Source organism: Dermochelys coriacea, chromosome 8 (assembly GCF_009764565.3).
Source record: "Dermochelys coriacea isolate rDerCor1 chromosome 8, rDerCor1.pri.v4, whole genome shotgun sequence".
Lineage (NCBI taxonomy): Eukaryota > Metazoa > Chordata > Testudines > Dermochelyidae > Dermochelys > Dermochelys coriacea.
The window spans coordinates 70721198-70733343 of record NC_050075.1 but is presented as its reverse complement, the minus strand read 5'-3'; the positions used below and the strand labels follow the sequence as shown (position 1 = coordinate 70733343).

Here is a 12146-nt window from a genome sequence, read left to right as displayed (position 1 = left end):
AGAACAAACAGTGTGCCATCTGCTTATGGACTGCTCTCTTCATTGTCTGGATGGTGGACAGATTACCTTAACATCTCTGGATGCTGCTGCTGTGTTAGAGCAGCTACATCACTTACCAAACATCTAATTCATTATTTGTGCTGTCATGAGCTATATGCCAGAACTACTAACACAAGAAAATAAATAGTTGGACAGATTATAATACTATAAACAGAGAGAGAACCTGTAGGATATTTTGATCAAAGAGAATGTCCCAAGGCAGAGATAGGTGTCAAAATTTATTTTATTTAAAGAGCTGTCCTAAAAAATCCAAAGCAAAATGTTAAAAAACAGTTTTCTCCATTAATATAAGAGTTTCAGCATGTAATTTATTCCTCTCCATCCCTGATACCTCCAATGGGAAGTACAAAGAGGATGTTTCTTGGAGAGCATATGAGAGAAGTGGGAACTAACAGAAGCAGTTCTTGGATTCCTTCGATTGTGGGAGATAGCAACTAACTTCTGCATAAACATCTCCAGTGCATTGGGAATGATGGGATTTGGATTGAGTGAGCATTATGGAGTGAGCATTGTGGTCACTTTAAAGAGATACTGTCAGGGTTCTTTACATTTTATAAGAAACAAGCATTTGCAAAGCGGATCTTCACTAGAGGTCTTTGGTAGAGGTTTTCGGATGGGTGTTTTATTTCACTGGAACGCCTTGGTTTTTTTAAGAAAGGAATTACATGCCTAAGTATATTTATCAATTATCACAATTTGACCAGGACTGTCCTTGTTTCTAAAGCTAGTCCTGCAGGCTCTAACTTTTGCACCAGACAGGCAATTAAAAGAAAAATTGCAGCAATTAGATAATGCTGTGTAGAGAAGGCAGGCTGCAGCCTGTGGCTGAGGGCTTGTCTGCCTCTGTGCACTAAAGGTACCAGCAGAAAAGCTGAGGCGGGGGGAGAAGTCCCAGGCTACACAGCAGGTGTGACGAACACCAACTCCCCATCTCCTAGTCCCCTCGTTGTGCTGACCAGAGACTTTCAGCCCCCCATTGCTGCAGTAAAAAAGAGGGGGCAGGGAGTAAAACTGGGGGGAGAGGGCAAATTGAGAGGCACAAAAAAGAAGCTACATTGATGGGGCAGGGAAGGAGAAAAAAGAGAAACTAATTCACAGAAGGGAGATTAAAAAAAAGAGGAGAGAAATAGGATTTAATAGGAAGGGAGAGAGGAACCTCAAAGGGGTGGGCAGGGAGGAAAAGATAGAGAAGCCCCACAGGCCTTCAGGGAGAGGGGAGAAACTGAAGGAGAGGAAATGGGCATAACATCCTCCCTTTAAGTTGCAAGCAGAGGAGTGAACCTGCTGCTCTTCTCCAAATGCATTTCTGAGACACCCACCCAACGGATGAGCCGAGGGTTTGTGGGATGGAGGGTTATGGGGCTGCCCCAGGTTTGCATCAGTATCCCAACTTCTGGGTGCCTGTCTAGAACCCTGAGGCCCTCATTTAAATCTGCCTATGATGCACCAGCATTCAAGCACCAGGCTCTGGTGGGGGGGTTTGAGCAGCCCCAGACCCTGTAGAAGAGTCTCCCTGGAAATATTTTTACAAGGCCACATTTGCAACCCGAACACAGAAACATCCTGCTAAAGTAAAAGACCCAGAGAGTGACGTGAAACCGACCATAAACAAGTCTAAGTGGCATTGTCCAAGCTGAGAGAAATGCAAAAGAGAAACTAACAGCATGACACGGGCTTTAGAGTTATAAAATGCTTTCATCTCACGTAAATCCCTGGTGATGTTGATTACACAGGGAAGGAAATTGGTTTGATATCCACTTTAACCTGGTTGTGTCTGTAAGACAGCGTTCAACGTCTTTCCCGTAGGGAGTGAAGGATTCTGCTGTGCAGTTCTGTGAGTCATCTACGCTCACACTCATCCCAAATGTGTCAGATGCTACCTCTGGAAGTGAATGCAATCCCCAAGCAGATCATTGGAGCACTAGGTTCCCCAGGCTCTCAACTTTGGTACCCTGCTGCAACTGCTCCTGGCAAGGCAGTGACACCGTGGGGAGGGCAGCAGCTGCTGCCATAGTTACAGCTGGGGTCTCTCCTCTGGGCAGCACTGAGCGCACAGAGCGCCTGAATTCCTCATTCTTCCAGGTATAGAGCAACGGGTTGAATGCAGACAGGGAGCAGAAGAGCAGCCAGCTGGTCACCTGCAATGCCTGGGGTACGGACTGCAGGAAGAAGCCTAGCAGGCTCACCCAGACCACAGGCTGGGTGTCCAGGAGGAAGACAAAGCACAGGAGCAGCACGGAGATGCTGCTGAGGCGCCGCTGAACCCGGCGGGCAGGAAGTGGGGCAGCAGGGAAGGGCAGCTGATGCAGGAGGTGGAAGTTGAGGACACTGACCCGTTTGACGCTGACCCGCACCCGTCTCATGATGCCCAGGTAGCAATGGAGCAGCAGTACGGTCTGGCTGAGCACGGCCAGTGCTACCAGCAGAGCAGTGTAGTGTGAACTGCTGCTAGCACTGCTGATCTCCCGCTGAGATGACTGCTGTGACAGCCATTGTGTCCAGAGCCCAGGCAGCAGTAGCACCAAGAGCAGGGCAAGTCCCCAGGAAAGTCCAATCATCCACCCTGTGCGCCTCTGCTGGTAGAGTGCCTGATAAGTGCTGGGTGCCTTGGTGATCAGCACATACCGGTTGAGGGCCACCAGCAGGTGGGAGAGCAGGGAGACAGTGAGGCCAAGGCCAAGGAGCCCACCCCGCAGCAGCCTGTATCCTGCTGAATGAGCAGAGGAGGAGCTAGGGGGCAACAGCCCCAGCACCGCTTCCTGCGGCATCCATAGGGCACAGACACTCAGGTCAGCTGCACAGCCGTTCACGATGAAGGCATTGCTGGTGGTCTGTAGCTTCTTGAAGGAGAAGACCAGGTAAATGACCATCACATTGGATAAGGTCCCCAAAAGGGCTAACAGTGAATAGATGAGGGACAAGGAGATTCTGGTCCCCGCGGATTCTTCACACAGCAGCAGCAGAGAGGAGCTTGGACTCCACACAGAAGAGGATGAAAAGTTGGGCATCTTGTTGAATGCAGCTCAGCTTTGACTCCTCTGGGCAAATCCCATCCTTATCTGGTCAGGAGGCTGTGAAGCAGAGACACTGAACATGTAGCAGAGAGAAGACAGAGCATTCAGCTAGGAGGATTCACAGCAGGTAGCAGGCATGTTTCAGAGCATGCAAAATCCAAAGCAGGCAGCTAGCAAGGATGGTTCAGAGCAGACAGCTAGCAACATGCAGAGCAGGTAGCTAGCAATGGGTGATCAAGAGCAGGTCCAGAGCAGCAGCTAGCAGGGATGGCTCAGAGCATGCATCAAGCAAGGATGGTTCAGGGCAGGCAGCAGCAAGGACGCTCCAGCTGTGAAAATACTAAGAGAAGCAGAACTCTGCAATCAACAGCAACAAGAGCGGCAGCAGCTGCTATGAAGCCTTACAGCTTTTTTCTGCACTACAGTACGTGCACCGTACATCACTCCTGGAAAATTCAGCCCTTTCGCTCTTCATGAATTATTCAGCAGATTTCCTACTTGCAAAAACAGGAGACCCCCCCCCCCCCGGCTTGCTCTGCAAATCCTGCGGTTACACCAACTGATTTTCCCCCCTGCTTCAGAAGCTCCATGGTTCTAATACCACCTTATATTTACACAGCACCTTTCATCCTTAATGAGCTTTACAGACGTGGATAGACTTCATTCGCCGGCCTCTGAAACACAGTCCATCTGGGGTAGAAACTCCCGTGCTAACTATTCACTTTAATGGATTTCTTCTGATTCACCTTGTTAGGAAGGTTTCTGTGCATCTATAAACATTTTTTTTAAAGTATAATTTTAGAGCAGGTTTCTAGTAGCAACATGCTCTTTGAATGAATCCCCCCCCCATTTATTAGATAGGATGCCTTATCAAAAGAAAACTTTTCATTTTAGGGAGCTAAACCCCAAATGCATATAATTTTGGTGGGGGGGAAGGAAATGTGACTGTGGAATACACGGAAACCTATTACACAGCCTCTGCTCTGGCTCTATCATGACTCTTTACTGTGAACAGTTTAGTGTTATAAACATGGATTCTGACCATGCAGCCTTTACTCCCACGAATAATCCTACTGAAAGCACATGATGAGGTTTCCAGAGGCAGGAACTTGATACAAACAAGTGCAAGTTCCATACTCAACATCATGAACTCATGTTAATGCCACACAAACCCTTTCTATGGTCTATCTGAGGGTTATCAGGAGTGGCATGGGGATGAAAAAGGGATAGCTAGAGATTCAGTCTTTTCACTACAGTGGCCCAAAGGGAATGAAGACTGGCTGTATCTCCGCAGCTGAGGTTATCCTGGGCATGGGGGATCCATGTGCATGTGAAGACAACACAGCTGCTTTGTAATATGTCTTAAAGGGTACACAGTGTTGTGGGGAGCACCTTCCAGATTTGTGGTACCCAGCAACATCAGCATGCCTGTGTTTCTGGAGTGCAGTACATTTGCTTATCAGCCAGTACAGGATATCCAAAAAGCCATGACCTGTGAACCTAACCTATACCTTTACTTTCCTGTGAAAGTGAGTCAAAAGTAACTGGTGCTATTCATGACCAAAACAGCCAATGCCTCATCGGGAAAGCCCATTCCTCTCCATCAAGCATACAATAGTCTAACTTCAATGAGACTACTCATGTTCTTAAAGTTAAGAACATACTTAAGTGCTTTGCTTGATCAGGGCCTAAATGTAGTAGTAGTTCGCACTTGCAAACTGAGAAACCCACACTGGATACAAAAGTTCTAGCCAGCTACCACCCAGTATCAAAACCCCTGTTCCCAAGCAATCTCCTAGAGAAGCTAGTCAAAGGCTACTATAAGCTTATTTAACTGAAGCTAATATCCTAAACCTGGCACCTGGCTTCATGCCAAGATATGGGTCTTAAACCTCTTTAGTGACACTAATGAATGATCTGCAATAAATGGATGGAGAGCAGACATTCTTCATCATATTCCTGGACCTTTCTGCAACATTCAGCACTGTCAACCATGCGATACTGCTGTCCTGCCTGAGAGAGATGGCATGAATCTAAGGAAATGTGCTAAAATGATTTGAATTCTCCCTGGAGAGAGGCACCCAGTGAGTAATGACCAGAAACAGCACTTCCATTACTAGACACATACAAAACACTCTCTTACTTGTGGAGTTCCACAAGGATCAACTCCTTTGCCCTACCTATTCAATATCTACATGCAACCACCATGTTAACTGGTCAGATGATGTACTGCCAGCAATATGCAAATGACACTCAGCTCTACTCATCCTTTTGGGGTGATGGTGAATAACCAGTTTCACTTGAGCTTCCATTGTGATGCTAATAGCCAAAAGAACTAATGTAATCCTGGGATGCATAAACCGGACAATCATGATTAGAAATAGAAAGGTTTTTTTACCTCTATATTTGGCACTGGTGTGACCGCTATGGAATACTGTGTCCAGTTAAGGTGCCCAGAATTCAGGAAGGATGTTGATCAATTGAAGAGGGTTCAGAAAAGAGCCATGAAAATAATTAAAGGATTAGAAAACATGCCTTATAGTGAGCTCGATTTAGTTTAGGAAAGAGAAGATTAAGGGCTGACTTGATTATAAGTATTGAAATGAGGAACAAATATTTAACAATGGGGTCTTCAATCTGGCAGGGAAAGATGATCCAGCTGAAGCTACTCAAACTTAGTCTGGAAAAATAAGGTGTACATTTTTAATGGAGTGAGTAGCTAACTACTGGAACATTTTACCAAGGGTCACAGTGAATTCTCCATCACTGGCAATTTTTAAATCAAGGTTGGATGTTTTTCTAAAAGATCTGATCTAGGAATTATTTTGTGGAAGTACTGTGGCCCGCATTTTATAGGAAGTCAGACTAGATGATCACTTAGGTCCTTTCTGGCCTTGGAATCCGTGGATCTATCCATATGATCAGACCACTGCCACCAAGATGGCCCTGTGCTTGGATGAGATCAACTCATGGACAAAGAAGAGCTGGTTGAAGCTGAACTGGAGCAAGTGGACAGCAGAAAGCATTGTGATGAGTTTGCGGCCACAGTACAATCTCTTTTGGTTGACCTGCAATTGGTCAATTCAGCCCCTAGTTTAGGAGTGCTCCTAGATTCCTCACAGATGCTAAGCTCTGACATCGATCGCAACATCCACAATTAATACTTTCTACCATCTCCAGATGGCTAGGAGACTCCATCTCTTTCTGGCAGATGGTGACCTGATCTCAGTTATTCATGCCTTCACCACCTCCTGTCTGGACAACAGCATTGAGACATATCTGGGCATGAAGCCTTCTGCCTTTAGGAAACTCTACCTGGTACAAAACATTGCAGCACATCTCACCAACACTGGATACTCTGAACACATCAAATATTTTCTCCTCTGCTCCCTGAACTGGATTCCCATAGAATATCAAGTCAAGTTCAAGGCCACATTTCTTATTTTCAAAGTGCTCAACAGCCAGGCCCAGGGTATTTAAAAGATTCCCTAAAGCTCCAGGGCAAAGGCTGTAGGCAACATTTCATCTGTGCAGAAGACAGATCTTTATTGAAGGCTGGCCCAACACAATGGAACAAACTCCCATAGGAACCAAAGACCATCACAAACATCATCATCTTCCAGCCCAAGAGCAAAGAGCATTTTTCAGACTTGCCTTCTTCAATATAAACACATAACAGCCCATACTTACTGTGATACAGCATGGCCAGAAGGCAGCAGGAGAATGATAGGAGAAATATGCAAGTCCCAGGATGAGAAGCCTTATTCCCTGTAGAGGGAAGAAAGGCTTTTATAGATTAATTAAAAGCCCCTGAAGCCAGTCACCTGATAAAAACCCCCTGCTTCAATCAGCCAGGGGAAGGAGTTGGAGCAGAGTGCAATTTGGAGGAGTTGAAGTAGAGGAGAGTTTGAAGAATTGCCATGACTGGCTAGAAGACCAAGACCTTAGGTAAAGATACACCCAGCTTGTTCAGAGAGAGAGAGAGAGCAGGAAGCCCCACAAGCTGAAGAGCAGGAGAGTGAAGTAGCCCAGGGGGAAGAAGCACTAGTTCAAGTGGTTTGCCACTATTCCTAAGGCCCTGGGCTGGGACCCGGAGTAGAGGGCAGGCCCGGGTCCCTGCCTCTCCACTACCCTTCTCTGGGTTACTAGTGGGACAGTGGATACCCTAGCTCAGGGGCAGAAAACTGCACCCTTAATCCTCCCCTCGCCCCCATAAGAAGAGGAAGCGTGGGACCCATCATAATGGTGCCAGCAATTTGCCACATTACACAACCCTCCTCCCCTCAAAAAGCCCTGTGAGAATAAAACATTTCACTGCACACACAATTCTCCCCCTGGTGAGAGGATAAGAGAACAAAGCACAAATGGCAGTTACACAATGCTTAATGCTCTACTTGATGGTGTTCAGCTACTATGGTGCTCATTATAAAAACTTTTTATAGACTGTAGAGCAGGAGCCACCACAGAGAGCACCCTGGCAGCATCCTTCCCTACAGCCAGGGATCTCCAGCTCTAGCACCCCCACTAATCAGAGTGATGGTATTATGGAAAAAGGTGACCCTGGACTAAAGTAACCATTTAGGACTTCAAAAGTCAAAACTACCATCTTGGATTTCACACTGAAGCCCAGAGACGGCTGCCACATCCTTGACAGGTACAGCTCCATCTTGGATTACTCTGATGTGACCAGTCTCAAGGTGACAGAAAGTATGGAGCAGCACAGCAAGGTCCACATCTGAAAAGCTGTCGCATGAGCTGCATGGAGTAAAGCTTGAAATACACACTTTTCGTTATTGATGCCATCTAAATCACAAGCCCAATTTAAAAATAACGGCCACTCACCACATGGTGGAGGGGCTGATACAACCTCCAGCCAGTTCTAGTTGCTTTCCCCAGTCTACTGTCGAAATCCTATTTTATGTCAATGTAAAATTAAAGAACATGTGTATTTTAAACACCAATGGTGCATAACTTAACTTCTCTATCATGTTAATACTATAGAATGTGCATTTTCTTAACATTATAGTGTATTTCCAAATACTATGTCACATTACTCAGTGGTGGGTGATTGTCTCTTATGTTAGTAAGACCCAACTGTCTTATATGTGGAGGGATGGGAAGCTTGGAGAACACAAACAGTTCAATTACAGAAATATGTTGCAATGATTACAACGCTCACAAAAGTCTGGATATTAATATGCGTATGCATATACATGTAAACGTTGGTTTATTGCACTGAAGAATAGCATATCTTCTCTGACAGAAACACTCTTTTGTGGTTGATAATATGACAATTAAGTGTGTTCCAGGTCTGAGCTCAGCTTGCAAGTGCTAACTACTACATTTAGGCCCTGATCCAGCAAAGCACTTGAATATATCCTTAACTTTAAGAACATGAGTAGTCCTACTGAATTTATTGGAACTGCCCACATGATTAAAATTTACTCCACCAGCAACTTAATCACTACTTCTCTCTTATCTTTCCTTTCCACTGCACCTATGATACAATCAAGGTGAAATCTTGTTTAAGCTTCCCATGATTTAGAGGTCATAAGTTATAATAATAAATTTTGCACGAGGTTCATCCCCAGTCATAAACAAGAGAGGATCTTAACTCCAGTACTTTGTGATTGAAGGATATTTTGTAAATTGTAACAGGAAACATGTCCCCAGTGTGTGTACTTTAATACCCATATTTTAGAAAGTCCAAAGATATTGAGTTTCATAACAAGCTATCAATTAATGTGTTCCTTCCATTTGGACAACGAACATGTACATGTACCTCTAACAGGATAGTTATGGAGTAATTGGCTGAGCTTGTGAGACCATACATTCAATTGGATGGCATTTCTCCACAATAACTTTTGAATTCTGCAACTGCTCAATTCCAAAACTTCAGGGAATGTTCTAGACATCAATCACCAGAACCCTATTGTGTTTGAGGAAAAACAGAAAATCAAAAGGGGTAAAATGAAGGACGCATTCTTAGATATCAAGGCCAGAGGGAACCATTGTGATCATCTAGTCTGACCTTCTGTATAACACAGGCCATAGAACTTGCCCTGAGGAAGTTCCTAGAGCAGATTTTTTTTAGAAAACCACCCATTCTTTAAAAATTGCCAACAATGGAGAATCCACCACAACCCTTGGTAAACTGTTCCAGTGGTTAATTACCCTCATGGTTAAAAATTTACACCTTATTTCCAGTCTGAATTTGTCCAGCTTCAACACTGAATCATGTGATACCTTTCTATGCTACACTGAAGACTCCATTATCAAATATTTGTTCCCCATATAGACTGTAATCAATCACCCCTTAATCCTTCTGTATATTAAGCTAAATAGATTGAGCTCCTTAAGTCCATCACTATATGGTTTTGAGGTTCTGGTGGACACAGTCTACTACTGGGAAAAATATCGATAGGAGCGGAGTACACTACTCCGTATGCATGAAGGAACAGGAGTAGTACCTTTAATAACTGTCCTTGTATAGAGGTCATTTGTTTAACCATATGACAAATTTCGTTATAGTACTGTTCTTTTTATAGTCACTGTATTCTTACATTACTGACTGAACACAGCCTCAGGCACTCGAAGTGAAGAACTCTCTGGCTGTCACTTTTTCGAAAGAGAGTGGCTTTCTGTACCCAGATCTTTTTGTGAAATTCAAATTCTCTTAAAAACACATTATCTACAACAGTAGAATTATGGTCTTTTGAAAAAGCAGTTTAATATTATGTAGTTAAGAGTCAACTCTATTCTTGTACAATAACTGACAAAAGCCAGAGTAAAATCTGAGTAAGAGAGATGAAAGAACAAAGGAGGCAGCTGACTTATATAAGCATTGCATTTTTTTTTATTGTTGATTAGCAGTGTCTATACTTCAAAATAGAACAAAATATGCATTTTTATGAGGCAAACTATTCATAACAAAATACAAACAATTTTATAGGAGGTAGAATTACCTTACAATTAACCTAATAATCATTCATATACAGTACATCATTGTGTGTGTGTGTGTGTGTATATATATATATATATATATATATATATATATATATATATATACACACACACACACACACATATATTCTGTGCATATGTATGTGTGTGTGCATGCGCGCGCACACACAAACATATGCTACTTGGTGTGTGTATATGTTACATATACACAAAGCTATTGCATGTAATTTTATTCAGTGATTTAAATAGCTGCATTCAACATGGTTTATGTAACTATAGGGATTTTCATTATGACTGTTTCCCTTCAAAATGTGATCTAAACATGATTTTTTTCATAATAAAGCATTAAATCATCATAACTTCATTTGCTGCCCCTCTTCCCTCTCCCAGCACCTACCTATATGTTTACTCAGTTTAGTCCACTCAATGTACTTTAGCAATGAGGACTCAACATTTAGCCTAATATTTCTTCCTCATCTTTCTGTAACAAGTTCTGAAAAGATTTGTAGCTGACAATTCTAGGTTTTATTGCTGCATTCCGAATTATACTGATCATTCATTTCAGAATCAAATTAGTGCATTTTTTTCAAAAGCACTTTTTTTGCACATATATATACGTAATGATATCACCAAAACACTTTCTCCTATAAATATAGGAGAAATAGTTCTGTTATAGTCAAGTACTACAAACCTCATCTGCTAACATTGTTTGAAATGCTTTCAGTAAGTTTTATTCCTAATTAACTAAATAGATCTACAAGTCCAAGGTTGTCTGTACCACTGGTGAAATTAGCTTGTGGTGTAACAATAATTAATAGCCTGATTGGATGTCTGGTTAGCTAACAATAGAGTTAGTCGAGAAAATGTCTATAAAAGATATTAATTCACTTGCAAACTGTAATGCAAATAATTTTTTCCTTCCATGTCCAAATCTGTGGCAACTTTTGCCATTCAACTTGCACACCTGACCATCATAATAAGCAGGCGTGCAACTCCACCCAATTCAGTGGAATTGCGCTGCTTATGTCCATTCTGAATTTGGCGTTTCTTTTCATGCACAGTTTAAATGCACAGCAGAAGGTTAATTCTGATTTATGTTAGACTTTAAAATTGCTACAACACAAATGTAACTATAGGGTAGATCAAATGGTACACACATTTAGCAATGCTGAAAGTAAAAAGCGAAGAGTAAAACATCCCTTTAAAATACATCATCAGAAGGAAAATGTTGGTAATATAGCAGAATTATTAGCTATATTATTTTTTCTTTCAAAAAGAGGACATATGATGATAGGAATGTTGGGTTTTCCCTAATCCACAAGTAGCTATTTTAAGTTCCTTTTAGGATGACCATATGGAACATTAGCAGCTGACAGCTGAAAGGAAAACTTGATGCTATACCAAGCTCTATCAGATGATACAACTAACTAGTTTTCCAACTAAGCTACTTAAAGCAGATTAGTTGCTAAAAACAAACTGAGTTTGAAGCAGTAACAATGGACCCATAAATAAAACCAAAAATGGTTTTGTTCATAAAATGTTTTCATATGCTGTAGATAAACCTTAAAATATATTTAAAAATATATATTTTTGGTAGCAAAGAAGTGAAGAAATCTAAATCAAAATATATTCTAATTTTTACATTATATACATTTATAGTTTACCAAAATACTCTCTTAATACATACATACTGTAACACTGTATACACAAATGTAATTATAAATGTATTATTGAAATCCATTAGAAATACCCTCAAGTCAGAGTCAACTTTAAAATTTTCCCGCTGTATACAAAATTGTTGCAATTTTCATAAATTTAACTTCAGTGCATTTGCAGTAGTCATTAATCAGAAATCTGTGGCTGTTCAAAGTCTCTGCTGGGTGTCTTAAATTTAATGTTTTAATGTATCTAGGGATGAAGAGTTCTCCTCTCAGTGAGCAGTTTCTTTCCCTCACCATTGCTCCTCCATGAAGAAATGGGATTTTAAGAGCTGAAAAGCTTTCATCGAAGCAGCAAGGCTTTAGTATTGAACATATTCAGACTGAAGGGACTGTGCAGAGCAGAAATAGAAACTGGTGTTAACATTCAGTTTAAGAGAAGTCACTTTAA

General features: G+C 42.1%; 2 protein-coding genes across 4 annotated transcripts in view; both read right to left on the bottom strand.

Annotated features, from left to right (window-relative positions):
* Nucleotides 1–273: 273 nt before the first annotated feature.
* On the bottom strand, nucleotides 274–3663 carry GPR88 (G protein-coupled receptor 88). The gene has a single exon (XM_038412215.2). The coding sequence runs from the start codon at nucleotides 3066–3068 to the stop codon at nucleotides 1971–1973; it is 1098 nt and encodes a 365-aa protein (XP_038268143.1). The 5' UTR covers nucleotides 3069–3663; the 3' UTR covers nucleotides 274–1970.
* Nucleotides 3664–10879: 7216 nt separating this feature from the next.
* Nucleotides 10880–12146, bottom strand: part of CDC14A (cell division cycle 14A) — a 121210-nt gene continuing 119943 nt past the window's right edge. For all 3 annotated transcript variants that reach the window (XM_038412213.2, XM_038412211.2, XM_038412214.2), the window contains one exon: nucleotides 10880–12087. In XM_038412213.2, coding sequence (XP_038268141.1) covers nucleotides 12058–12087 — 30 coding nt within the window. In that variant the 3' untranslated portion in view covers nucleotides 10880–12057. The remainder of the gene's footprint in view (nucleotides 12088–12146) is intronic.